At 53.6% G+C, this 27576-nt stretch overlaps 1 protein-coding gene across 5 annotated transcripts; it reads left to right on the top strand.

Annotated features, from left to right (window-relative positions):
- The first annotated feature begins 1236 nt into the window (after window positions 1–1236).
- Window positions 1237–26535, top strand: DNAJC5 (DnaJ heat shock protein family (Hsp40) member C5). Of its 5 annotated transcripts, none has more exons than XM_057701319.1 (6): window positions 1238–1485; window positions 2818–2991; window positions 23949–24066; window positions 24843–25056; window positions 25619–25790; window positions 26186–26535. In XM_057701319.1, exons 3-6 carry the CDS (start codon window positions 23960–23962, stop codon window positions 26287–26289), a joined length of 597 nt encoding a protein of 198 aa, XP_057557302.1. In that variant the 5' UTR covers window positions 1238–1485; window positions 2818–2991; window positions 23949–23959; the 3' UTR covers window positions 26290–26535. The 5 variants fall into 5 exon arrangements, 4 of the variants coding, with proteins under 4 accessions (XP_057557300.1, XP_057557302.1, XP_057557301.1 ...); XR_009048353.1 differs by lacking the exon at window positions 1238–1485 and adding an exon at window positions 25874–25946 and having other exon boundaries at window positions 2235–2991; XM_057701317.1 differs by lacking the exon at window positions 2818–2991 and having other exon boundaries at window positions 1237–1485.
- The last annotated feature ends 1041 nt before the right edge of the window (window positions 26536–27576 follow it).

The following is a 27576-nucleotide window of genomic DNA, read 5'->3' as shown; positions in this document are numbered from 1 at the left end:
CTTGCAGTGCCCAAAACAGCGTCACTCTGAAATTGGTACCAGGTTCATTTGGTTCTCTCATCCCTCCTGTGATTCTGGCTCGGAATCATTCACGCTCATGAATCAACAGATGTAGATCTTAATCTGGCCCTTTGCTTCTTGGTTTTCACAGGCCTTTTCACGCTGCCTGCTTGATGTTGCACAATTTAATGACTGCCAGGTGACCTGTTGAGTTCGCTGCCACTTACAGGTCCCGAGCCTGGGACAAACTGGGCAGTTCAAGGCCAGCTTGATGGCAGAGAGGTGTCAGAGGGCAGAGGTAGACAGGGCTGGAGCTTGTTGGCAAAGAGTTCGGATTTTACTCAACCTGTCACAAGGAGCCTTGGATGTTATAAAGTTTCCGCGTTAAGAATATGACTCCGCTGAGCCTAAAATGGCCGATGGGCAAGGGTGGACGTGAGGGGGCTGACCAGAAAAGTCTGTTGGATGGCTTCTAGGATGAAAACTGGCACGCACCGGTGTACCAGGCACAGAGCAGGCACTCGTAAACGGTGGAACTGTTTCTGTTATCAAGAGTGATAGGGAAGGGTACCGAGCAGGTCTCCCCTCCCTCAGGGGGCCAGTGAGATGAGCAGGGGTCGGACCTGGACACGGAGGGAAGAGAGTGGAGGCTGATTCACCTGCCCTCTCAAGCCATTGTTTGCAGGTGATTCTGGGAGGAGCCGGACAGTGGCGGCGACGCGTCGGTGACGGGGCCCAGGCAGGAGGTGGCATCGCTGCGCTGCAGGGGTGAGCAAGTGTCGGTCCTACACAGTGGCTCAGCGGCCGTCGGCCTCCGGGCCGCGTCGCAGCAGCTCCCCGTCGCGTTCTTAGGCCAGCACACTTACGTCTGCGCAATCGTCCGTAAGGCGCGGGACCCACGCAGCGCCAAGACAGGTCCCCGCGCCCCTCCCTCGGCGCGGCCGGCCCCGGCACCTGCCGGCGCACCAGAGCGCACCCGACGCTCGGGCGGGCAGGCCCCGCCCCCGCGCCTCGGCCCCGCCCCCGCGGGGTGGGCGCTCCGGACGCCGCGGTGCGAGCTCCGCCCACAGCTCCCCGGGTCCCCGCCCGAGGGCTGTCCCTCCGCGGCGCTCCGGAGCCGCCGTCTCCTCCTGTCACTCGGGGCTCCGCCCCCGCGTGGGCGGGGCCTGCGCCCCGCGCTCTGGGCGCAGGCGCGGCTGCCCCGCCCGCGGCCCCGACCCGCCGGCGCCCACGTCCTCCCGGGAGCGCGCGCGCCAGTGCGGGTGCGTGCGTGAGCGTGCGTGAGCGTGCGCGCCCCCGCCGCCTCAGCCGGTGCTGCTCCCGCGCCCTCCGCCGCTGCCCCCGCCGCCGTCGCCGCCGTCGCCGCCGGGTCCCCAGGCGCGGCACCGGCTGAGGAGCGCGTCGGCCGGCTTCCCGGCAGCGCCGCGCAGGGAGGAGCGGAGCCGCGGAGCCGGCGGGCGGGCGGGCGGGCGGGCGCGCGGACAGGTGAGCTCGCGCCGAGCGGGCGGCCTCGCGTCAGGCCGGGCGGGGTGGGGGTGGCGGCGGGGGCGGCTCGCGAGGTGCGGGTGGCGGGGGCGGGGCGGGGGCGCGCCCGCAGCCGGAAATGGCGGCGCCCCCCCCCCCCCCCCCGGGGCCGCGCGGCGGCGGAAGGCCCAGGCCGTGCGCCGCGGTCGGGGCGCCGGGGTTTGCGCGCGGCGTCAGGCCGGCGGCGGGCGGGATGGAGCTTTGTTCGCCGACGCGACGCGCGGGAGCCTCGCGGGTGGACGTGCGCGGGTGTGGGGGAGAGAGGTGTGTTCTCTGCCGCGCGAGCCCGTGCCTGCGAGCGGCGCCTCGTGGGCCGGGCGCGCCGGGGAGGCTCAGGAGCTGCGGCTCGTGTGTGCGGAGCGGCTGGGTGGAGGGTCCTGCTTCCGTGTCCCTGAGCGAGGCGTTCCCCGCGGGGAGAGGAGGCGAGCGATCTGGTTTTGTCCCGGTCCTCCGGTGTAGGCCTCCCGGGGCCGTGGCCCGGGCGGCCTTGCGCGGGGCACCCTTGTGCTCGCGCGGTGCCCGCGGCAGAGCTGCCCCGCCGGCACCCGCGGCCGAGCCGCCGCGTCTCTAGTCCGGCCGCCGCAAGGCCAGGCTCCGGGCAGAGCTGCCGAGAGGTTGCGTTCGCTTGTTTGCTGCGCTCTCCTGACACGCGGTGCTGAGTTTTCGGGACCGAGGCTCCCGCTGCGCTCTGAGAGCAGGTGATGAGGCAGGACTCGACGGGCTTTGGGGAGCTTCCTGGCTGGGAGTGGGCGGCTCTCCTTCCACCTGTGTCCGGGCCGTGGGACTTGGGTCGCCTCCGATGGCACGTGGCCGAGTGGCAGGTGCTTCAGCAGCGCGGGGCACACGCGTCGCAGGACCCCCGTGCCTGGCTCCTTCGGCCCTGGTGAGCGCAGAGCACCCCGGGGTTGTCCGCCGGGCGGACGCTAGGGAGGCACGTGGAGGAGACCTGGCCTCGCTGAGGGGCCTCAGCTGTGGAGCCAGTGTGGCCTCAGGTGGGGACCCTCGCAAGGCAGGGGGTGCCTGCCAGGCCAGCCCCGTGCTCTGTGGCCAGTCTCCCTCCCGCTGGCGCCTCGGCTCGCTCTGATCCCCGCCGCGGTGGCCTGTTTGCCAGTCTCTCAGCAGACTCCTGGCGCTGCCCGGGTCGCTGGCGTCCTCACTCTCGGGCTCAGGGACGGCAGGCCTTCCTTGACGGCCTTCCCTGGAATTTCAGCTCGCCACCTCCTGTGGCCTGTCTCCCTTTCCCGCTGAGTTTCCCCACAGCACTTTCTTCTTCTAATGTCCTGTTTAATATAGGTATTATAGTTAATCTTTTACTAAGAGGTGAAGTCCACAGGGAGGCTGTTTTGTGCAACGAACAGTGGCTGGCACTTACTGCGTGCCCAGGAAATGCTGATGGAATGAATGGAAGTGGTGAGCTTAGCAGCAGCTCTGCGATACAGTGACCTTGTCACTCAGAAGTCACTGTGGGTGAGTACTGAGTACCCAGGGGTACTGGATTCTGAGACTAGTCACCTTCCTTTTGGGAAAGGAAAGCCAGTTAAGAGGTAGATCAGAAAGATACTTGGGGCCTCTCTGTAAATCTTTTTGCAGGCTTTAGTCTACAGTTAGTTCAAAATAAAAAGATTTTTTGTCAGCTCCACCACTGATTACAGCTCTTTTATAAGTGCTGTTTTCAGTGAGCCCTCCCAAAAGTAAAACACACATTCTAGTCTCACATACTGTGACATTTGTTGATTAAATGAGTGAGGTGGGGTAATCTAGAACCACATGAAAGTGAGCTGTTCCCAAGGCCTGCTCTGAATCCTACTGTGTGACTAAAGGACTCAAGTCGTTTCCAGAACCTTCACTCAGAGTGAAGGTGTGTTCTTAGTTTTTCCTTCATTGTGTTAACGTGGTGCTGAGGCTGAACAGATCCTGCATGTCTCTTGGCCCTTTGTGTTCTGGAGTCCCCCTCGCTTTCAGAGGGTGGGTGGCTCTGTGTGCTCAGTGCTGAGCTGCCCTGGAGAGCAGGGCTTTTTGCTCAGTCTCAGACCTGGAACTTGGAGCCAGGCCTCTGCCCTGGTTCTCGTGCTGACCTACCTGACGCCACGGGGCAGAATCCCTAGCAAGCTGCTGACGGTGCATCTCGGAGCCCACGTGTGACGTGTTTGCCGTGGTCCTGGGGTCTCCGGGGTGCTCAGTAGGTGTTGAATGCATGACTGAAATGCCGTGAGGCGGGGGTAAAGGGGGCAGGGTGGAATTTTATCTAAGGTGGACGTTTGCTTCTAAAGTCGGGGAATAAAATGAACATGATTCTCTCTGTTTAACTTTTATTGGGGTATAATTGATTTACAAATGAATCCCCCCCCCCCCCCCCCCCAGCTACACTGCACAGCATGTGGGATCTTAGTTCCCCAACCAGGGATGGAGTGCGTGCTCCCTGCAGTGGAGGCATGGAGTGTTAATCACTGGACCGCCAGGGAAGTCCCAAAATAAGCATGACAGACACAGCCATAGTCACCCTTGAAAAATTCCTTAACTTGTTTGTAGAGTACATTGTACAGGGTTTGGAGCATACAGGGCTGTCGGCAAACCATATCTCAGCCAGTGCCAGCAGCCAGTTTTCCAGTAAGGAAACAGACCCCTGTGTCTTCAGGGGACAGGTGTGGAGTGTGACCACCAGCTCTTACACAGAAAGTGGGGAGAAGACTCAGCTCTGGACGGTGCCCTCGTGAGTCTAGGTGCTCCCCATACAGCAGTTAAAACTGCAGTACTCCCCAAATGGGGCTCATTTGTATGTTCTTATTGGATGGTCAGATCAGAGCATTCTTGAGCTGCAGACTCACCTCCTGCTCTGTCACAGTTCTTCCCTGTCTGTGTGTCAGCAGAATCTGTGCTAGACTTTCCTTCTTGAAAGAGGACGAGACTCGGGCTCACATGATGGGGCCCCACTAAGATGAGGGTCATGGTACCTGCCCTTACTGCCTGTCGGGGGAATATAAGAGATGGTAAGTGGGAAGGTATGTCATCAACTGCTTCCTAAATTTAAGTGACAAAGATGCTGAGAAATGACAGTAGTCATTTTACCAAAATGCCACCCCTTATTTAAGAGAGGGGAACAGTTGAGACTTAACCCGTGGCGACCCAGTGGTTAAGACTCCGCGCTTTCAATGCAGGGGGCGTGTGTTCCATTCCTGTTCGGGGAACTAAGATCCCACATGCCTCGCAGTGCAGCCAAAAAAAAAAAAACAGGAAACTGTTATGCCTTTACTGTCCTGATAGCAGGGCCAGCGCTCGGTGCTCAGGTGGTGAAATCCCCTGAGAGGATTACCAGCGTCTGTTGTTGGTCACTCGAAATTCCCCCCAGAAGATTTAAGGATTAGATTACCAAACACTCTTTAGTTTCGATTTTGTCTTTCATCATCTTTGCATTAATTTTGTTTGAGGATGTTTTATTGGTGAAATGGGATGCTCTGCCTCTGTTCTTGCTACTTGCAGACATTTAATAGACTTTGGTCTTTAGCAGGTAAGAGTTGTTTTAAATTCTAAGAGTTTTACAAGCATATTGGTGGTTCACAGTGAAAGTGTGGAAATGAAGTACAGCATCTCCTTCTCCAGAGAGAGAGTGTGCAGCGAGACCCTACATTCAGTGGGTGTCACTGAAAATGCCTCTTAAGGGGTCTCCTTTTCAAGGATGTCTGTATACATCGAAGGTCCACTTCATTCCCAAATCGTTCTCCATTGTAGGTGTATCTGTGTGACTGGTTTGGGGAGTTTTTGGTTTTTGTTTTGTTTTTTATTGGCTATGTTGGGTCTTTGTTGCTGCACGCAGGCTTTCTCTAGTTGTGGCGAGTGGGGGCTACTTTTCCTTGTGGTGCGAGGGCTTCTTATTGCAGTGGCTTCCCTTGTTATGGAGCACAGACTCTAGGCGCGTGGGCTTCAGTGGTTGTGGCACGTGGGCTCAGTAGTTGTGGCTCACGATCTCTAGAGCTCAGTAGTTGTGGCGCATGGGCTGAGTTGCTCCGCGGCATGTGGGTTCTTCCCGGACCAGGGCTCGAACCCGTTTCCCCTGCATTGGCAGGCGGGTTCTTAACCCCTGCGCCACCAGGGAGGTCCCTGGTTACTTATACTTTTATTGTCCTTTTAATTTTTCTACAGTGAATATGTAACATCAGAAACCCTGGCGGTTTACAAGGTGAAATGTACAGTCATTTGGTGTCTCCATTGCTGTGTTCTAAGGAATTGTATGCCAGTTGGTTATAAAGTTGCAGTCCTGGGAGTCAGAGGATTGGAATGCTGACTTGCTACCTCTATCTGCTGTGCCTCGCCCTGGCTGTCCCTGGGATGGCCGGCCCCTTTCTTAGCTCTCCCTGCCCTGCGCCTCAGTTCTTTTCGTTGGGGAAGTGGAAATGTGTTAGAGTGAAACCAACAGAACTGAGCCCTCCTGTACTGTTCGGGCTCTGCGGTGCTTCAGAGGTGATGAACTCGGGGGCTGGGGTCCGAGACCACGGGCTCCCTGTCACAGCCCCTGACTAAGCCTGACGGGGCTCTGCAGAGGGAGCAGGTGCCACCACCTGGCTTTTAGTGTCTTCCTTCTATTGTTGGAAGGGATTAGCAGCTTGGCAAATGCTGGATTTTTAGCTTGGCGGTCCCATTGAATTTTTCTTTATTAAATAGGAGTGTCTTTAATTGTGAGAGGGTTTCTCTAAGATAAATAATAAAAGATCCTGGGTCCGAGCATACAGACTACTACTTTTGCCACATGTTGCCATACTTATGTTCCCTCTGGCAGTAGGTGTCTTTTCGTCTTCACCTGTGTGGGATTTTAACACTTTATATTTTATAAAATTTGGCTGCTAATTTAGCTACTGCTGTAGGGTTTGATAGTGAAATGCGAGGGTTTCTTTGGCAAGTTGCAGTAAATTTTGCTTTGTTCTTTAAAATAAGAATTTTAAATAAATTAAGAAATAGAGTAATAATTTAGTGATAGGCTTTTTAAGATGCATGAAACCAGACCACATCTGGTTTTTTTTTTTTGTTTTGTTTTTTAATTAAGTGAAAAAGAAACTCTGTTCCGGGTGACAGTTTTTACTGGACTGCGTTTACCTTGTACTTTGAATCGTCAGGCTCATCCCATGTCAAGTTGAAATTTTTAATGCAGCTTAATGGCCCAGTTTCATTCTGAGGTGAAGCTAGAATGTCTACAGTTTAAGGCTTACCTATGGAGCATTGCTTAGCTTGTGGAAGCAGTAGTTGTCTCTTGTTTGAAACAGTTTGTTTTCTTCTGAAAGTCACTGAGAGGCTGCCTCCCCTCCTCCTACAGCAAACCCGCTGAAGCAGGTGGGGTCACCCACTGTGCACCAGCTGTAACCCCCGGACCGCCTTGCAGGATAGCTGTTATCCAGCTGTATAGATAAGGAAACTTGAGGTTTCCGTGTTTTCTCTAGTATGAGGGTGTGGTATTGAAGAATAAGCACAGATAAAGCCATCACACACCTTAAAATGACAACACGGGATTTACCTCTTAAAACGCCGTTTCTGTTGGCGCTGTCTTCTCTTGCGCCATCCCGCCTGGTTGGGTGACCCTGACCGGCTGTTACCACAGCATCCTTCTCCCTGTGTGCACTATCCACATGGCTCCCACACTTGCTTCACCTGCCCCTGCCCTTTCTTTTATGAAAATTGACCCGTGACAAGGGTGGCTAACCCATCACCTGAGGGGCTGTCCTGGTGGCTCCTGACACCGTCTCATGCTCACGTCCCTCTCAGGCCGGGGGACTGCAGTGCCCGTAGGTGTTAGGGGCACTTCTGGACCTGCTCTCCTCTGGGGGAGCTGTGCAGCCCTTCATGAGCATCTGTGACCTGCCTGTTATTTGTGGTGTGCCTTAAACTGCTCGTGGAGTCGAAGGGTCGAGAGGCAAACCTGTCGCTTCATCAGACCTCCCTGCTGCTCCCTGGAGTGGGGAGGGGTCTTGTCCTCTCCGCACCCCAGGATGACCATCCAGCTGACGAACAGCTCACCTCTTTGCGGTGGTCACGGGGGCAGAGCGTGTTTCAGTGAACAGCAGCTTGATACGGCCTTACCTGATTGGATGCTAGCTGAAGGCAGGTCTTTTCCTGTATTTTTAAAAGGCAAATGACACACTAAGGCAAATTAGTGAACTACGGTTTTTACATCTAAAATGTGTACAACAATAATTAATATTAAGTGTTCAAGCTGAGAGTTAAGTAAAGTATAAGCTACATAACTTTTATTCACCGTTATAAACTTTATATATGTATTTAATTTTAAGAACACAGTAAAGAGTTAATATAGTACCGTAGTTAGGTAAGGCTTGTAGGTTAGTACAAGAAAATAAGTTATTTGTGCTCAGGGCAGGGAAACATTACTCCCCTTTGTAAAACGGTTACCAGGAGTCAGTCACGTGGTGCAGCACTTCAGAGTCCAACTTGGATTTGAGTCACAGTCCCCCTGGTCCCTGGCAGAGTGGCCTCGCGATAACTCAGTGTTTCTGGGCCTTCGTCTCCTCATCTGTACGTTGAAGGCCGTGACGGGAAGGGCCCGTGTTAATCGTGTCCCCGGCACTGCTCTCCACACCTTGCATGACTTGCTCACAGAGACACTGCGCCGCGCTGTCTGCAGCCCCCCTGGGTGAGGAGGCGATGAAGCTGTTGAGTCCCTGCCCAGGTCCCTGAGCCCGTGAGTGGCAGAGCCAGGCTCCAGGGCAGGCAGGTGCCCCGAGAGCTGCCCTCCCACCACCCACTGGACTGGGCTCCTGCCCCACAGACGTCTTGGTGCAGAGCATGTGTGCCCTCAAATGCCTGCACGTGGTTGTAGCTCCCATGTTGGTAACATGGCAGCAGGTATCACAAGTCCTGTCACCCGTATGCCTGTGACAGCACGTGTGTGCCTTGACACTCAGGTTTCTGATGACAGGCGTCTCCTCACAGTCGGCTTGTCCTGGGTGATGGGTGCGGCTCACGCTTGGCTTCGGGCCGGCGTTGATGGGGTGGTGGGTTTGCTTACGGTTGCAGGGAGCCAGTCCCTTGCTTCATCAGAGGCGGTCCGTCCGCCAGTGGGAACCTGGGGCTGGCGCCTCCCGGGGGCTTTCACATGGGGCCGCCCTGGCCGGGGCATCACGGTGCAGTGCCGTTTCTAGCAGGTGCATGTGGGGACACGTTCCTGCTGGAGACACAGAAGGTTATGGCTGCATCTGCTGCACGTGATGAACTTTCAGCCACTGTGTGCGTTTCGGGTTCCCGGCCGGCTCGTGGGGGCGGAGGCGCCCCCGGGGTGGTGGGTTGTCAGTGTCACACACGGTGCTGCGCCTGTGGGCTGTCCCAGAAGCGTTAAGTAGGTCTCTTAGCCTGCATGCTTCTGAGGGACTGATTTTTGTCACAGGTATTTTCGTGTGATATTCAGAGTTGAGAGTTTGAATGCTGGGATGATCTGTAGATGATAAGAAATCCTCCCTGGTGGGCATTCACGGGAGTGGACTTGTACCTGGTTGCCTGCCACGTTGTGCCCTTTTTGTCGTGATACAGATCCCCCCGATTCTCCAGTCTGTCTGCTGATCTGCAGGCCTGGTCCTCGGAGAGCCAGGGGCAGCAGGTGACTACCTGGGTTGAAGGGTAGCTGTGCCTTCAGTACCTGAGATCATAGGGGTTGTGAAGTTAGAACACCAACACCTAGAAAGCTCCCTGCACGTTACTCTTAAAAGAAATAATTTTGCCTTCCACTCCCTAGTTTCATATTTAGCTCTGGGAATATGTTGAGGTTCTCTGGAAGTGTGTGGTCACAGCGGCAGCCCGCCCAGAGTCTCCTTCTGCAGCCTTGTGCGCAGGTGAGTACCTGTTGGCCCCAGCGCTGTGCTGGTGGAAAGGTGACTTGTGCCTGTCGGTCCTGTTGTGGGTATCAGGGCTCTCCCTTGTTTGGGGCTCCCTTTATGCAGAGGCAGTGTCGCCCTGCTGTTTGCACCCCAGGGGTGTGTAGCAGGCAGGACCAGGAGGGCCAGGTCGGAAGTGAGGCGCTCCTGTCCACGTCGGGTCATGGGCAGCCTTCTCTGAGTCATAGGCTTTTGAGAATGTTCAATTCTTCTTGACTCTCCTTGTATTCAAACATGTATTTGTAGTTATTTTGCTCAACTTCTGAACTTTTCCTTTTGACTGACTGTATGTAAGCATTAGTTTATGAAAGAAAATCCTTATTTGGTTTCTGGAGATAAGTCACTACTGATTAAATTAATTCCGTACGCTGTACTGAATGCTCTGCTGCGACTGGGGCAGCCGCTCAGTTGATGCCTCAGAAGGGCTTCGGGTGCCCGTGCTGGTCAGCCCCATGCTGCCTCCGTGAGGGCCGAGTGCTCGCTGGCATTAGTGCAGAAGTACACGCTCTTCTTGTGACCAGGCATCACGCTGGCTGTTACGTGAAAGTGCGACTTAGTTACTGTTCTTTGGTAGGTTGGTCCTTCCTTCTGCCTGGCGTTTAGATCTGTTCCCTCTCTTGTACTTTGATGATTGGCAGGGGTTCTTCTTAAAGAGGGGTCCGTTTACTCATTTAGTGCTCTCTCTTTGTTTTAAGGCTTAGCATCACTGTTGCTTTTTATTCTTCTTAGAATTAAGGAAGAAAGGTGAAATCTTTAGGGGTTCCTCTATTTTCCTAAAGAATTTAGGATTCTTTACATTTGGGATTCATCTTCAGTTCGGATGACTGGTCCTCAGCTTTGTCCCTTCTGCACCTTCCGTGGTTGTTGGTTCTTGCTTGTAATTTCTTCAGGTGCGTCTGTGGAGCTCATTGGTGGCTGTTTCCTTCTGCTCTGCGGTGTGTTCATCTTTCTCTTCTGGAATAGATACTGAGTTCAGAGTCACGCGTTCAAACCGCTGGTTTTCCACTGTGTTCTGAGCCGGACCCCTGCACTGGTAGGAGTTGGCCCGCCCTTGCCTGAGGAGGTACTGCAGGCCCAGCTGCTTTTTTTTTCTTTTAATATTTATTTTATTTGGCTGCTCCAGGTCTTAGTTACAGCATGTGGGATCTTTAGTTGTGACATTTGGGATCTAGTTCCCTGACCAGGGATCGAACCCAGGCCCCCTGCATTGGGAGCACAGAGTCTTAGCCACTGGACCACCAGGGAAGTTCCCCAGCTGCTTCTTTCTGTTTTGTTTTCTTTTGTTTTAAGTTGTTTATCTTTATTTGTTTACGTGTTTATTTATTGGCCTGCGTTGGGTCTTTGTTGCTGCGCGCGGGCTTTCCCTGGTTGCGGTGAGTGGGAGCAATTCTTCGTTGAGGTGCTCCAGCTTCTCCTTGTGGCGGTTCCTCTTGTTGTGGAGCACGGGCTCTAGGTGCTCAGCCTTCAGTAGTTGCAGCACGTGGGCTCAATAGTGGTGGCTCGCTGGCTCTGGAGCACAGGCTCAGTAGTTGTGGCACACGGGCTTAGTTGCTCCTCGGCTTGTGGGATCTTCCCGGAGCAGGGCTCAAACCCGTGTCCCCTGCATTGGCAGGCGGATTTTTAACCACCTCGCCACCAGGGAAGGCCCCCAGCTGCTTCTTGAATGTCCTCTCTCCAAGGTTCATCATGGATTTTAAATGAAGATTCCTTCAAAGAAGGGAGGTCAGCTGTCTTTGGAATACCAGTTGTATTTTGTCTTTAGTATTTTTATTTGTAGTGAAGTTTTTCTTCTGTGGAGTTGGGGGTTTCCCTGAGTGGGGGGGGGGGGCAGAGCAGCCGTGCCCGCACCAGGCTCCCCTGAGGTGCTGACTAATGGTTACAGTCTTGCATCTCATGGGCCGTGTCCCTACTTGTCACCTGACGGATCCCCGGTTCCTTCTGTCCTGACTTCAGGCAGCAGCATCTTTGTCCTCCTGTCCCCGCATCGCTGTGCTCACCTTTGTCTCCTGCGGGAGTCAGCCACACACGTTGTCGTCTCACTGCCTTGAGGGTGTTGGCCTTTCTTCCTTTCTTCCTTCTCTTCCTCTGACTTTCATTTGTCCTTTTACCTTTACATTGTCAGGGCAGAGAAATTGCCATTGTGTTTTGTACCCGTAAAGTTGCTTGTCTGTACGTTTAGTGCTGAGAGTCCGCGGTCCCACGTGCGGAAACAGTGTTCATGGCAGAGCCTGGTGCCGCCCTGATGATGCCTTCCTCCTAGAGCAGCGCCTCTCCCTCCCCGGCTTCCTGGCAGCCTTTCTCTTACCTTATTAGCCTTTTTCTCAGCTTCTGTATCTTCAGACTGCCCATGATATGATGTGGTGTCTTGTGGCCTGGAGCTTACCTCTGGGCATTCTGTCCTCCTGCCCCTGGCAACACAGAGGCTTTCAAGGCTGCCTGTCCAGCCACATCCCTGGGGTGACCAGCAGCAGATGGAGAGGCTGGAGCGCCAGGTGGCAGCCCTAGAAACCTCTGCATCTCAGAGGAGCATCCCCAGAGACAGTGAGAAGCCCTGGTGTGGCCTTCCCACCACGGCCTGTCCCCGGGGGACACAGGGAGCAAACCTATCTGCACACCGGGAGGTGTGGCTCACGGGATTACTTGCTCCTTGTTTTAAACCCCCCTTGTCTTGGTAACGGATGCTTGTATTAAAATATGATTGTTTAAAGTATTATTTAATGACGTGTAGAAGTAACAAAGAATTTGTACCTTTTGTAAGAATTGTTGAGACTGTCTCAGGTAATTTTGAAGGTTTCCGAATGAAGTATCCTGAGAATGGAACCAAATAGAGAGCCCCGCCCCCACCAACCACCACAGACCTCCCATGTGGCAGTTAGCGTGCACCTGCAGGTCCCAGGGAGAGACAGGCCATTCTTTGCGGGCTTCTGTGATGCTAGTCTGTGTCCCGTGTTGGGCCCAGGTGAACTCTAGATGGAGCAGATTACCTGCGGATGACGATGCTTTAGAATAAAGTGTAGGAGAGTTCACTTTGAATTTTGGGATGAAGAAGGATTTATTGAACAAAAAAGGGAAAAAATAGATTGATACATTCACAAAGATTTGATATATTCAGGTACATAAAAATTAAATTGTGGGACTTCCCTGGTGGTGCAGTGGTTAAGGATCCGCCTGCCAATGCAGGGGACACGGGTTCGAGCACTGTTCCGGGAAGATCCCACATGCCTCGGAGCAACTCACCCCGTATGCTACAACTACTGAGCCTGCACTCGAGAGCCCGCGAGCCACAACCATTGAAGCTTACGCTGCAGCTACTGAAGCCCGCATGCCTAGAGCCCATGGTCCACAACAAGAGGAACCACTGCAGTGAGAAGGCCCAAGGACTGCAACGAAGAGTGGCCCCCACTCGCCGCAGCTAGCGAAGGCCCGAGTGCAGCAGCGAAGACCCAGCACAGCCAATAAATAAATTAATTTAAAAAAAAATACAGTAAAATTGACCTTTTTTTGATGTATTGTTCTCTTGAGTTCTGATACATAGAGCATGTGTAGCCATAACCCTGCTCAGGACGTGGGGCACGATCGTAAGTCCCTGCTCCTCCCCCGGTGCCCACTGTCTGCTCTCTGTAGGGATAGCTTTGTCTTTTCCAGAATGTCACGTCCGTGGAATCCTAGAGCTGGCAGCCTCTGCGGCCGGCCTCTCGCGCAGCTCAGCGTCGCGGAGAACCCTCCGCGTCGTGCAGTGGGCGCTTCGCTGCTCTCTGCTGCTGAGTGATGTCCTGTTGTGTTCACCTTCTGGGTTGTTGTCCTTTCACAAAGACAGACGTGTTGCTTCTGGGTTTAATGATTATAAATATTCACATACAGGTTTTCCATGTGAACGTCAATTCCCATTTCTCTCAAATAAATGCTCAGGAGTGGGATTGCTGGGTCACGTGAAAGCCTATTTTTAACTTTATAGGAAACTTCCAAACTCTCTTGCAGAGCGGCTGCCCCGTTTTGTGTGCCACCAGTGGTGTGCAGGTCTAGCCGTTGCTCACCCTTACCAGCACTTGGTGTTGTCAGGTTATTTTCTAAGCAGTTCTGATAGGTGTGTAGTGGTATCTCGTTGTAGTTTTAAGTTGCATTTCCAAAACGAGTGGAGGCGTCGAGTATCTTCTCCTGTGCTTATTTGCTGTCGCTCTGACAGTCGGGTGAGTCTTGCTGTCATCTTCTGCGCCTACCGCTAACCTGAGCCGCCAGGATGGCATGCCTTGCCCGGCACTGCCCTTCAGAAACCTGCAGGCAGGAATTGTTCAGAAGGTTCAGAGGACCCCAGTAATAGCAAAACCTGGGAACGACCAGGCATCCTCCAGTAGAAGAACGGATTGATAAGTTGTAGTCTGTTCGCAAAGTGGAATTTGTCCAGTACTAGGAGTGAGTGAATGGAAGATACATCTAGCAATTTGAGAGAATCTTAGAAAGACATTGAGTTTCAAAACCAAGTCACAGGAACTTCCCAGGTGGTCCAGTGGTTGAGACTTTGCCTTCCAGTGCAAGGGGTGTTGGTTTGATCCCTGGTTGGGGAGCTAAGATCCCACATACCTGGGGGCCAAAAAAACCAAAACATAAAACAGAAGCAATGTTGTAACAGATTCAATAAAGACTTTAAAAAAGGTCCCCATCAAGAAAACCTTAAAAAAAAAGTCACAGAAGGCTGCGTATACAGTGTTAAGACCATCTTATCTAAGCTCAAAAAGCGAAAACTAAATAGTGTTTAGGGAGAAACATGAGGGAAATGTCTCTGAGCAGGGGATTGTAATGAACATTGCTTCAGGGTAGTGTGTGTGGGGAGAATGCAGGAAGTTTCACAGTTACTGGTCATCTTCCAGTTTTTAAATTGAAGGTGGGATTTTATCGCGAGGCATCATGGCTTACATGTGTCATATCTTCCTTATTGTGTATCAGGTATCATGTTATAAAACATTTGAAACAGAACCAAAATAGCCTTCCTTTTTTAAGATGTCTTCGAATCTGTTCTTCTGAAGTTGGCATTTGGTTTTTTTCCTGCAGTAGTAGGTTGAATTCAACAGCAACTCTTTATAAACATTCAGTGCATGCTGAGATGGCACGTGGAGATACAAGAGTCAGAATACACACCTCTTTCCTCTGAAGGGGTTTAAGTCTCCTGAGGAACATAGATGTGGCCTGTGAGGACAGGGCTTTTTGTCTGTTTTGTTTATTTTGTTCAGTGCTAAATCCCCAGCTTTGAGCGCAGAGTGGGGCACATTTATTTGTTGAACAGAGAAACAGCAGACATGTGCTCAGGGCCCAGGACGGTGCCACAGACGGGACGGGCTCCGCCGTGTGTCCGTGGGGCGGCTGCCGGGACAGGCCTTCCAGGACCAGGGGTGTCGCTGCAGGGTCGGAGGTCTAAGTAGGCGCCCCCCGTAGGAGGGGCCGGGGCGTTGAGGGGACCCCAGGGCCTCGGGGTTGGTCGCGCTCCTCTGCCTAAGAGGGAGCTGTCAGGCTGTGAGGCCCAGTGGGCACAGTGGCAGGAAGAGGCGGGAGTCCGGCAGGGCCCGTGTCCAAGAGGACCTCGTAGGGCAGGCCCAGGAGTGGGATTTGATGCTGCAGCCGGTGGAGAAGGAGCCGAGGGCCATGCTCCACAAGCTCCTCCTTTGTTGAGGGGGTGGGGGGCGGGCAGGCGGGCGCCTGTCTTCCAGAACAGCCTTCCCCTCGTCAGACCCCTGCCTCTGGGGGCTGGTGAGCTTTGACGGGTTTAAAGCCTGTTGTTCCCTGCTCCTGTGTGGCCTGTCTGCCTGGCAGTGTGGAGGGGCCCCGGTGCTCTTCATAGCAGCACCAGAACACACCACAGATTTGCAGAGTGTGCCCTTTGTTTGCTTTGAAAGGTATGTGTTGCTAAAGAAGATGCAGCCTAAAGATCAGGACCTAGCCCTCCTGGAGCCAGGGCTGGGAGCATAGCTGGGATGGCAATTCCTGAGTTACAGCAGGTGTAGTTCAGGTAGACGGGGCTGCTCCCCAGGTGCTGACGTGGGCCTCGGGGATGCCTTTGAGATGTAATCACAACGAGTTTAGGAAAAATCAGATGCTGAGGTGCTACCTCAGATAGCAGGTACTACGTTCCCTGGTGGTCCAAGGGTCAGGGCTCGGCACGCTTACGCCTGTGGGCCCAGGTTCATTCCCTGGTTGGGGAACTAAGATCCCAGAAGCCATGCAGCACGGCCAAAAACAAAACAAAACAAATAGCAGATTTTGGACTCCCAGACTCCTCGGGCAAAGACTGGCCACCCACTCAGCACAGCTGGCCTGTCCCTGAGCCTTGAGGCTGGTGGCACAGGACACCTGGTTTCCCCCATGACACTCCAGTGGGGCCTCATGGCGTTCAGCTTGGAGCTGTGTGCCTGTGGTGCCAGGGATTGGGGAGACCCGGCAAGTCGGAGGGAAGGAGAGACAGGTCAGGACAATGGGAGAAACGGCCTCTGGGGAGGGGAGAGTGCTAACCTGGTGCGGTGGGGGGGGGCCTGCAGTTTGTCACTTGGGCATTTTTTTTTATGTAGTTATTTTATTTTTTATTCATTGGCTGCATTGGGTCTTCGTTGCTGCGCACGGGCTTTCTCTAGTTACGGTGCGCGGGGGCTACTCTCCGTTGTGGTGCTCCGGCTTCTCATTGTGGTGGCTTCTCTTGTTACAGAGCACGGGCTCTAGGTGTGCAGGCTTAAGTAGTTGTGGCTCGTGGGCTCAGTAGTTGTGGCTCATGGGCTTAGTTGCTCTGTGGCACGTGGGATCTTCCTGAACCAGGGCTTGAACCTGTGTCCATTGCATTGGCAGGCAGATTCCCAACCACTGTGCCACCAGGGAAATCCCGCGTTTGCGGTTTAAGTCTGTCGTTTAGTTACAAGACTGTGTCTCCACTGAGCATGAAACTGAAAGTGTGTCCTTCCTGGCAGTGGGTAGCGTCTCACTAGAATGTTAACTTCTGGAACGTGTGTGAAAATGGTGTAGAAATTTACATTTAATGTTTTTTTTTTTTTTTTTTTTTTTGGGCACACGGGCTTAGTTGCTCCGTGGCATGTGGGAGCTTCCTGGAGCTGGGATCGAGCCTGTGACCTCTGCATTGTCAGGCGGATTCTTAACCACTGCGCCACCTAGGAAGCCCACATTTAATGATTTTAAAAAATATTTATTTATTTATTGGCTGCATTGGGTCTTCGTTGCTGTGCACGGGCTTTCTCTAGTTGCAGTGAGCGGGGGCTACTCTTTGTTGCGGTGCGCAGGCTTCTCATTGCGGTGGCTTCTCGTTGCAGAGCACGGGCTCTAGGTGTGCAGACTTCGGTAGTTGTGGCTCGTGGGCTCAGTAGTTGTGGCGCATGGGCTTAGTTGCTCCGTGGCGCGTGGGATCTTCCTGGGCCAGGGCTCAAACCCGTGTCCCCTGCATTGGGAGGTGGATTCGTAACCACTGCACCACCAGGGAAGCCCAACATTTAATAATTTTTATGTTTGGACAGCATTTATTTCATTTTCTGACGCAAAATTATAGAATATTGAATCATGTTTATTGCACCTTTTTTTCCTTAAAGGACCAGATAGTAAGTATTTTCGGCTTTCTGGTAACACAGCCTCTGCTGAGAGCAGCCACAGAATGACAGACAAACAGATGTTTTTGTGTCTCCATGAAAGTTGTCGTAAACACAAGCAGCCTGCTCTCACAGATTAGAGGATTTTATGTTTCATTTGGTTCTCTTGTAGCATCTAATTTATGTTGAGAACAAACCGCATTGATTACAGCAGCTGCTCTTTTTATTGCAGGTAAAGTTAACAGACAGTGAAAGGCACAGATCTTAACTGGAGTTCAGTGAGTTTTGGTGTGTGCACTTGTAAGATCACTGCCCATTTAAATTAAGAATATTCTTGTCTCTTAGAAGGTCCACTTACCTCCCTGAAACAGTCGCTTTTCTGGTTTATATCATGACATTGTTTTTGCTGTTCTTAATCTTTGTACAAATGGAGTCATTTTGTGTTTAGCTTGTTTGCATAACACATCATGTTTGAGTTACTTATTTTATTGCTTGTATCAGTGTGTTATTCTTTTTTTATTGATGAGTAATTTTCTGTGTAGAGTAGCCCCAGCGTCATCAGTGCTTCTGCTGATGGCCGTGTGTGTTCGCTTTTCTTAGAGCTGATGTTGTCCATGTCACAGAAGACGCCCACTGCTCCCCACTCCCTGCTCCTCTCTGCGAAGACGCCCCTGTTTGTCTTACGCGCAGCGTGAGCCCCACAGGCCAAGGTTGATAGCTCCTGCTTCCAACAGGCCTGCGTTGTTTTTAAAAAATGCGAAGGAAAAACACATTTATAAGCTACACTCTCACCATGTCCAGTGGCCTTTATTCCTTCTAAAGATGCACGTTGCTGTCTAGTGTCATTTCACCTTGGTCCAGGTAACTCTTGGTGTTTCTTGTATCTTAGGTTTTTGTGATGAGTTCTCTTAGTCTCTGTTGGAGAATGTCTTCGTTTCAACTTTTGTTTCTGAGGGGTGTTTTTGCTGGAAATAGAATTCTGGTTTGACAGGTATTTTATCTCCGCGCTTTCAGGTTGGGTGCCACTGCCATCTGGTTCCTGTGATTTCTAAGGAGGAAAGTATAGTTCACGTGCGTGCTCCTCTGTAACACGTCCATTTTCTCTTGTTCCCTGGCTGTCAGCAGTGTGCCCGGCGGGCCTGGGCCTGGTTCTGTCCCTGTTCATTCTGTCCTCTGTGGCCAGGTGACCCTACAACGAGCCTCGGTTGCCTCTTCCCATCACACTGTTCTAGGGGATCCTCAGGCCACGTGGTAGCAACAGCAAGGGTGACGGTGGATTTGTCTTGTTTTAAGTTTTCCCGCTTGCCGGGTGGTGGCTTTCCAGGCGCGCCGCCAGAGCAGACGGTGCGTAAGCCACAGGCTGCAGGGAGAAGGGCGCTGGCGGGCATGGCAGCAAGCACTCCTGGACAGGCGGCGTCGGAAATGCTGTCGCCTCATCCGGCAGGCTGCTGTTTGGGGACGGGGGGTCGTGCTCTTCCTACTGTCTGGCCTAAGTGCTTCATGTTGCAACAAATTTGTTTGAATTTTACCATCTCTATCGGAAATGCATATTCACAGTGTTTCTTGCCCACATCTTCATTTTGTATTTGCGCAAAGTTAACTTTGAGGACTGAAAAAGAGTCACAGTAACTAAGCCTACAGTTGCCCACAGCACACAAATGTCAGTGCCTGTTCACAAGACCCAACTTCCCTAAAATAATTCGTGAGAAGCCATTCCCTGAGCCCTGGAGCAAGGGTTGTGGCCGCTTCTGTAATGAGGTCAGGGGTGCGGGCACGCGCTGGTGCCCGTTCTTTTAGACACTGTGCCTTCACGCTCCGGAGGCAGAGCTGAGGACTCGGGACCCAGAGGCCGTCCATGTGGCCCACAAGACTGAAATATTTACTGTTGCCTTCACAGAGAAGCTTGCACACCTGCTTCTAGAGTAACAGTCCTTTGACGAGTAGCACCAAAGCAGGCCTTGGTGTTAAAGTCTGTGCCGCCCTTATTGGACCCAGCTTGCTCTTTTCTGGTGTTTGACTACTTGGCTTGACATAATTAAATTAGGCTTGAGCTCTCCAGGCCGATTGCTGTGCTGTCGGTGATTTGATTAAAATATAAGGAAGGTTATTTAGTCTCTCACTGTTACTGTTTGTGACGTCAGAAAACTCTGATGATTCAGAATTGGGTCGGAGAGAGTCCGCCTAAGGAAGTTTGCTGGCTCTTAGGAGAACTTGGAGTTGACTAGATTCTGGTTGGCTGGATCCTCTGTTTAGGCCCCTTTGATTGGCTAGTAGCCAAAATAGATCCCCAAATGGACAGCTTGCTCTTGAGCTCTGGTGAGAAGGGATTCTGTGGGGACTACTGGAGACTTGCTGGTCGCACGTGGGAATGCGGTCCAGCCCCGTGGGGCTCAAGGGCCTTGTCGGCCAGGCAGGCTGGGTCCCCAGTACCCCTGACAGGCTGACAGGCTGAAGTGGTGTGACCCGGAAGTGACTCGTGACAGTGGCCTCTAAGAGGGGCAGACATGCGACTGGAAGCACGAGGAGAACGGCAACTTTGTAGTTGTTGTAAAAGCGATGTATACATTTATAAACAGTTCCTGCAATGCAGAAAAGCCTGCAGAAGAACGTGGTTTTAAAAATCAAACAGTAGTGTGGGAATAGGTAAAGAAATGGTAGACAACAAAGAAGTCTTTTAACCTCTGCTCCCTGGTTCTTCCCAGAAACAACCAGATCACCAGATACTTACCTTCCGAAGATATTCACTTCCTCTTTTAAGTAGAAGCTTTTGTTCCAGTTTTCCTCGCGTCTGGCAAACAGAAGATAGAGGTGTTTCTGCTGAAATTGCTGCCCCCCAGCACAGCAGACCTGCCCCCGTAACCAGGGTACCCGTGTGCCGGGCTCTGCTGGGGCCTGGGGCTGCGCACACCTTGCCCGCCTGTGTCCTGACCCGCTCTTGGGCCCGGAGGCCTGCCGCCGGAGCTCCTGCCGCTCCTCAGTCGGTTCTTGCGTTTCCTTGGGTGTCACCTGCCTGCAGCCCTGTTGCCCCGGCTTCCGTCCTTGACGACTTCCCTCTGGTTCACGTCTTCACTGGCTGGATTTTATCACCAGGCCGTTTTTTCTGGAAGCTCTTGGTTCCATACATGAGCATTAACCTGTTCCTCTGTGTGGGGAGAACGTGCCGGATGGTGACAGCATCCAGTCGCAAGGCCCTGCGTCGCTCTGCCGCGTCCTGTCCCCGAGTGTCACAGGGTCGCGCTGCTCCTGGGGGCGGGGCCGCTGGGCACTGGGGGACTCAGTGCGGAACCTGGTTTTTAATCCCTGGGTTTGAGGAGATGTGTTTATTATTAAACAAGTATTGGCCTTTAAAGTTTGGATATAGTTGCTGGCAGTTCATTGAAACTAAGAAAATTAATTCTAAGGTTTTGAAAGTCAGTGATCTGTCTGTACCTGTGAAGAAGCAGGTGATGAACCACAGTGACTAGCTTACCTGGTAGCTAAGCCAGGTGTGTGCTGATTTTTCTTACAGTGGTTCTGTCCTAGACCAGGAAATGTTGCCACTTGGTGCAGGAACATCTGTGGTCTCTGGTGTAAGCAGTGCTGGAGGGAGAATCCTGATTTAAGTGTGAAAGTTCCACAGGGAATTCTCTTAGTCAAATTAAGTAGCTTTTAAGTAGCTGACTGCCTCTGGAAGTCTGATATATAGTTACTTCTATAAGCAGATACAAAGTATTAATTATCGATATTTTTCTGTTGGTGGGCTCTGAAAGCCCTATTTAGTAGGCACTGACTAATTGAGAATAAAAAATAATTTGTCAAAGTTGTATTTTCTAGAACAGTACCTAAGGACTGAAAAATTTACTTAGCAAGTAGTAAATAAACCTGACAAAGTCCTGGTGCTTCTGCTGTGCAGTCAGTGAATGAGAATAGGCTCCGCCGCCAACATCACTGAGGGTCCTGGGCTCCGCTCAGCTCCACCGTGGCAGGGGAGTGGGGGGGTCCTTGTTTCCAGTCCAGGGGAGGAGGGAGGCCCCAATGGCTGCAGCGACTTGGCCATGCCAACCTGCCAGACGCCGTCAGAACTGGGCTTACAGTCGTCACACCCTGAGTCCAAAGCGCCCCCCCCCCCCCATGTCAGCGAGCGTGTTTAATTCCTGCCCTCGGTGACACACCACCAGCCCTTATGCTTCGCGCCGAGGTGGCTGACCTAGGGTCCCTCTGCCAGAGGCCGTGCCCTTCGGTTTGGTTCAGGCCCTGACCACCTCTCCGGCTCTCGTCTCTGTGTCCGTGACGTTACTGTCCTCGTGCCTGCGTCGTGAGGCCGCAGGGGGCTGGGGCAGCCCAGCCTCTGTGGAACCCAGTCTCGAGGGCGTTCACCTGTGTGTCCTGTGTTGGGAACAGAAGTGGGCCTCTCCCCTGCAGGCCCGGACACCACCACTCTTCTTATCACATCTTTTCCTGTTTCTTGATTTCCTTCCTCATTTTGTTGAAATATTCCTCAGATCATTGTTGCGTTTAGGATGTGTGAGCAGTACTGTACCCAGACGCTTGCGTTTATACGTTCCTCTGACTTTACACCTTGCTCATGATGGAATCCTGAGGTGGACTCCTTTCTCCTTAGAATTCGAAATGTGTTTTGCTTGGGGAGTTCTCAGCACCTAGGCTGCTGACGTGTGGACTGCTTGGTGGGGCCTTAGTTTGCACACTTGTGTTCTCTTGTGTTTTCTTTCAGCTTGAGTTTTGTTTTGTTTTTAGTTGACTGTTTTTTCTCACTTGGCTGTATTCTTTGCCTTTCAAATTCCTGCTGGATAGATTTTCTCATTTTCTGTTTCCTTTGTGCTGGTTCTCCTCAAAGGCTTCCTGCTTTGTTCCCTCTCTGTGCCCTGCTGTCAGCCGTTTCAGGCATATCGTCGTGCCCGTCAGCTTCCTGACAACCTCACTGCTCAGATGGTGATTTCTAGACACTTCTTACCCTTCTGTGCCCGTTGTCATCTCAGTCTCTAGCAGAGCTGTTGTTTAGGGCAGTTTTAAGTTTACACAAAATTTGAGTAGAATGTACAGAGTTCCCTTGCGCTCCCTGCCCCCCGGTGCAGCAGCACTGGGTGTATTAGCGCCGGGGTGTGTTGGTGCCGGGGTGCATCGGCATTGGGGTGGTACCTTGTTTCGTGTGATCCTCCAGCGTTGATACAGAACAGCTCCAGTTTGCAGTTTGCATCAGGGCTCACTCTTGTGTCGCACACTCTGTGGGTTTTGACAGACGTGTAATGATGTGTCTGCAGTTGTATTGGGTTGGCTGTAACAGTTTACAGGAAAACCCAGAACGAACTTTTTGGCCAACCCCCAATAGTATCACAATAGTTTCACGGTCCTAAAACTCCTCTGTACTCTGCCTGTTCATCCCTCCCTCTCTGAGCTCCGAACCCCTGGCAAACACTGATCTTTTTACTGTCTCCATAGTTTTGTCTTTTTTTTTTTTTTAAAGACTTTTGGCTGCATTGGGTTTTCGTTGCTGCGCTTGGGCTTTCTCTGGTTGCGGCGAGCGGGGTCTGCTCTTCGTTGCAGTGCACAGGCTTCTCATTGCAGTGGCTTCCCTCATTGCGGAGCATGGGCTCTAGGCTCGGGGACTTCAGTAGTTGCAGCACAGGGCTCAGTAGTTGCAGCACGTGGGCCCCTAAAGCACTCGGGCTTCAGTAGTTGTGGCACGTGGGCTCCGTAGTTGTGGCTCTCGGGTTCTGGAGTGCAGGCTCAGTGGTTGTGGTTTGCGGGCTTAGTTGCTATGTGGCATGTGGGGCCTTCCCAGACCAGGGTCAAACCCGTGTCCCCTGCATTGGCAGGCAGATTCTTAACCACTGCGCCAGCAGGGAAGTCCCATAGTTTTGTCTTTAACAGACTGTCATAGAGTTGGAGTCATACCATGTGTAAGTAGCTTTCTGATTGGCTTCTTTCATTTGGTTAAAGGCATTTAAGCTTCCTCCGTGTCTTTTCATGGCTTGATAACTCATTTCAGTTAGTGCTGAATAACCTTCCACTGTCTGAATGGACCACAGTTTATTTATCCGTCGCCTACTGAAGCACATCCTGGTTGCTTCTGAGTTTTGGCAATTATGAATATATCAACTTATTTTAAGTAGTAGCCTATAATCACAGGTTATCAGATCAGTAATGAGTTTAGAAATTATGTCCATCCTCTCTTCTTTGAACTGCGTGTTAGTTAGAAGTGTATTGTTTAATATTAAACCCTTGAGGTTTTCCTAGATACCTGGGTCTCTAATCTGTTAGGGTTGGGGGCCTACTGTGTATAATTTCAGTCCATGTAAATTTGTTGAAACTTGTTTGAAGGCCCATCGTGTGGCACGTTTTGGTGATTTTTAAAAAGCTTGTTCTGTGGCTGTGGGTGTCACACAGGTCATGGTGGCTGACAGTGTTCTTCAGATTGTTGGTGTTTTTCCTGGCTTTGCGTGTGTGTCTGTTCTGTCAGTTTCTGAGAGAGGAGTGTTAAGATTTTTGTGACTGTGAAGTTGTCTGCGTCTCCCCTTATTTCAGTCAGCACTTGCTTCATGTATTTTGAGGCCCTATTTTTAGTGTCTCTTACAGACTCTGGTTGGGTCTTGCATTTTTATCCATTTTGCCAATCTCTTCCTCTTACTGGAGTTGTTAGTCTGTAGAGTTTCATTTTCCTTTTCCCTTCAGCTTTCTAGCTTTGCGGCCTTGCTTCTTTATTTAGAGGTTGCTCGAGGGATTACAATAAACACACTTCAATTTTTACAGCCTATTTAGGGTGGTGGTGTCGTAGCACAGGTAGAAACTGCCCCTCCGCCCTCCCCCACCCCGTGGGGCCACGCCTACTTCCCACTGTAGTCCGATGGGTGACATCGGTATGCGTTGTGCCCCGCACAAGGTGCTGTGTTTTTTTTTTGCTTAAAATAGGCAGATGGAATCACGTCCATCAGCGCTGCGCTTGGAGTTTTTATGTGTACTTTTCGACGTTTTCTCTGCGTTCTGCTTGTAGACTAGCCTGCCATGGCAGACCAGAGACAGCGCTCACTTTCTACCTCTGGGGACTCCCTGTACCACGTTCTGGGGCTGGACAAGAACGCAACCTCGGATGACATCAAGAAGTCCTACCGGTAAGAGGCCTTGGCCCCAGGCAGGCGGCTCCCGCACCGCCCGTTTGTCCTCTGCCTGTGTTTCCCCGGCCTCCTCGGCCTCCTCGCTGTGTCACTGGTAGCGGTTCCATTGCATCTGTGTGTGTAGTGTGTCCTCTTATAGCTTATCGTTGTTACCTTCATGTTTCCTTGGCCGCGAGAAATAGTGCTTTGTGGGTCCTGCAGACTGCCTACCCTGGAGCAGGGGGCGGGGGCGGGGGTGGGGCGGGAGGGCTGGAGGTGCTGAGCTGTGATGGTGGAGTTTCCACGCCCCAGGGCAGCCATCTCGCTGAGCGTGCCCCTCCCGTATGGTGTCACCTAGCCGCTGTCAGGGACCGACACTCATTGGTGCAGACACATGACACAGTCCTCTGGGCTCTCAGCTTATCTCCTTATCAGACACATTAAAATGCCTTTGCTACACCCTCCTTGCCTGGCCCTCCATTTGGCACATGTGCAGTGAGCGGCCAGGACGCTAGAGGGCAGCAGCGGGGACGGACGTCCTTGGGTGCGACAGTGCAGGCTGCACGCGGGCCAGCCGCCCGCGCCCGCGCTCACCGGGAAGCTGCTCCTCTGTGGGTGGCTCAGCACGGCAGCTTCGCCCTGAAACGACTGCAGCGATTTCTGTTGACCCTGGCATTCTCGACTCAGGAGGAAAGTTGGAAAGGGAGATGGTGATGGGAAAACGCCCCTCTGCTGGCCCTCCGTTCAGCAGATGAACATGAAATGGGAGACCAGCAGATGATTTTGGTTTGCAGGAAGCTGGCCTTGAAATATCACCCTGACAAGAACCCAGATAACCCAGAGGCCGCAGACAAGTTTAAGGAGATAAACAACGCCCACGCCATCCTGACGGACGCCACAAAAAGAAACATCTACGACAAGTACGGCTCGCTGGGGCTCTATGTGGCCGAGCAGTTCGGGGAGGAGAACGTGAACACCTATTTCGTGCTCTCCAGCTGGTGGGCCAAGGTGAGGGCGTGGCTCCCACACGCGCATCCTGACGGGCGGATCTGGGCACGTGGCGGGCTCCTCGTCCCCGTGGATGTGGTCAAAGGCCCGGTGCCATTGGTGTGTGGCCTGCCTGGTGGCCGCCCGCGGAGCCTGAGTGCAGAGCGAGGCCTGCGCCCTGCGGTAGCGGCCACAGCCGTTTCTTTCGTGAGCCACCCTGATAGACGCAGGAAACAAACTTTTCCATCACGTTCTGGATAGATGTATTTCTGTGATTAGGGTAGACTTGTTTGACATGTCTAGCTTGAGAAACTTTTGAAAACATATTGTTGTTTTATATTTTCACGTTACTTGGTTTCCTGATTCTATTCAAAGCCTCTGTCGCGTGCGGCCTGAGAGCGGGGCTCCCCGCAGGGCCTAGCCGCCCCCCTTCCTCCCCTGCCTCCCCGGGCTAAGTGCCTGCCCTGGTCTCCTTGACCTGGAAGAGAGCCCGCTGCGGGCGCGAGGGCCGCTCTGCGGCTCTGGGGGCGGGGCTGTGCGCTGCGTCCGGGCCTCGCGCACAGCCACGCCCCCCGCCCCCCAGGCCCTGTTTGTCTTCTGCGGGCTCCTCACCTGCTGCTACTGCTGCTGCTGCCTCTGCTGCTGCTTCAACTGCTGCTGCGGGAAGTGCAAGCCCAAGGCGCCCGAGGGCGAGGAGACCGAGTTCTACGTGTCCCCCGAGGACCTGGAGGCGCAGCTGCAGTCCGACGAGAGGGGTGAGCGCGCCCGTCGCCCGGGTCGCGCGCGAGGGGCGGGGCCGCAGCGGGCCCTGAACGTGTCGCCCTGTCTCGTCAAACAGGAGGGCACTGACACTGTGCGGGAGTGTTTGTGGTGGCGGCGGGACGGTTGAGGTGTGGACGTGGATGATGGAGGTAAAGCGTCCCCGCCGCGGACCGTGGCGGCCGAGCAGGCGGGGAGGGCCGAGGGCCGAGGCCACCGAGGAAGGTCGTGAGGGACGGAGGTCCTGGCAGCCTCGCTCCCCCAGCGCTGGTCTTATGACCTCCAGCCCCGCTCAAGCCACCGGGTGGCCGAGCGTGTTGCACAGAGATGGCGCGGGGGCCGCGAGGCCTGCCGGCCCGACCTCAGGCCGTTGTTGCTCGCTTGCTTGCAGAGGCCGCAGACACGCCGATCGTCATCCAGCCGGCGTCCGCCACGGAGACCACCCAGCTCACAGCCGAGTCCCACCCCAGCTACCACACCGACGGGTTCAACTAGATTCAGGAGAAGCTGTGATTGGAGGATCAGTCAGCACCCAGCCACTCAACCTTAGAATCATGAACTGTGGTCACAGAGATGGGGCGGGAGCCGCCCTGGCCCCAGGAGGCCGCCGACCCGCCTCTGTGCCCGCCCATCCACCGATCCCCAACACATGAAGTGCGTAGCATGCAGTATTTAAAGCAGTTTAGCTACGGTCTTCTTCTTCTGTTGTTTCCTTTTGTAATAGCATGTATGGGGTTATGTTCCATGTCTGTCTGTGTCGTGGGCGTGTTGCAGCCAGACCGCATTCACTGGACGTGGGGCCGCGTCAGGGCTCTCGGGCAGGTCGATGCAGTGGGTGGACCGACGTGCTGCGTGGTCCCTCACGGCCGCGTGGGCGCCGCAGGACGGGCGCTCCGTTCCCTGTGCCCGTGGGCCTGAGGCAGGTGCTGCTTGGCGGGAGCCGTGGGATCTGCTCCCTGCCCTGTGCCAGCCAGCCGTGCGGCCACAGGCAGGGCCTCTGGACTCACCTGCCAGGAAGGAGCTGGGCCCACCCTCCCAGTGCCGGGGCGTTTCCATGTTGTTCGTGCCGAGGAGGCCTGTGTGGGACCCGTCCACCTCGTCTGCGCAGCCTAGTGGCAGGTGTTTCCTATATCTGACCTGAGGCCCCCTGCTTCGCCTGTGCTCCCTCCTGGGGTGGGAATGTGCCCGATGGTCCCCAGCCACGAGCCAGGAGGACAGGGCCCTCCCCAGCAGCCTCCACTCTCCCCTTCCCTGCATCGTCCTCCACATTCCTTCAGGCCCACCCGGCCTCTTCGTAATGTTTTTTTGGACCTCTAAGAACCACAGGTGGTAGCAGTGGCCCAATCAATGGTCGTCAGAGGGGCAGAGAATCCAGGTTGCCGGTGGCGAGGGGGCTGCACGGCCCTCCCCTCTGTGCTTCCCAGAGCTCTCACCCACCCGCTTTCCCCCGCCTGCTCCCTTTGGTCTTCGTTGATGGTTTGGGCAGAGCTAGAGACATGAGGCTCACGGAGGAAGGACCAGCTGGACCAAAGGCACACTCTGGGCACAGGGTTGGTTCCCCAGGAGGCCCTGGTGCCCTTGGGCTTGTTAGCCCGCAGCCAGACCACGGAAGCCCCTCTCACCTCTGTCTCTGTCGGAAGCCAGTCTGTCTCGTCTGCGTCCAGACCCGTGGGTGGTCCCCTGCTGTGAGGGCTTGGAGACTTGGTTGTGCCGGGCCTGCACCTGCCCCAAGACCCGCGTGGCTCAAGTGGGTCTGGTTTCTGCAGCATGAATCTAGTGACC

The sequence above is a fragment of the Hippopotamus amphibius genome, chromosome 12 (assembly GCF_030028045.1).
Source record: "Hippopotamus amphibius kiboko isolate mHipAmp2 chromosome 12, mHipAmp2.hap2, whole genome shotgun sequence".
Lineage (NCBI taxonomy): Eukaryota > Metazoa > Chordata > Mammalia > Artiodactyla > Hippopotamidae > Hippopotamus > Hippopotamus amphibius.
The sequence above is the reverse complement of the archived record's forward strand: the minus strand, read 5'-3'. Positions and strand labels throughout refer to the sequence as shown.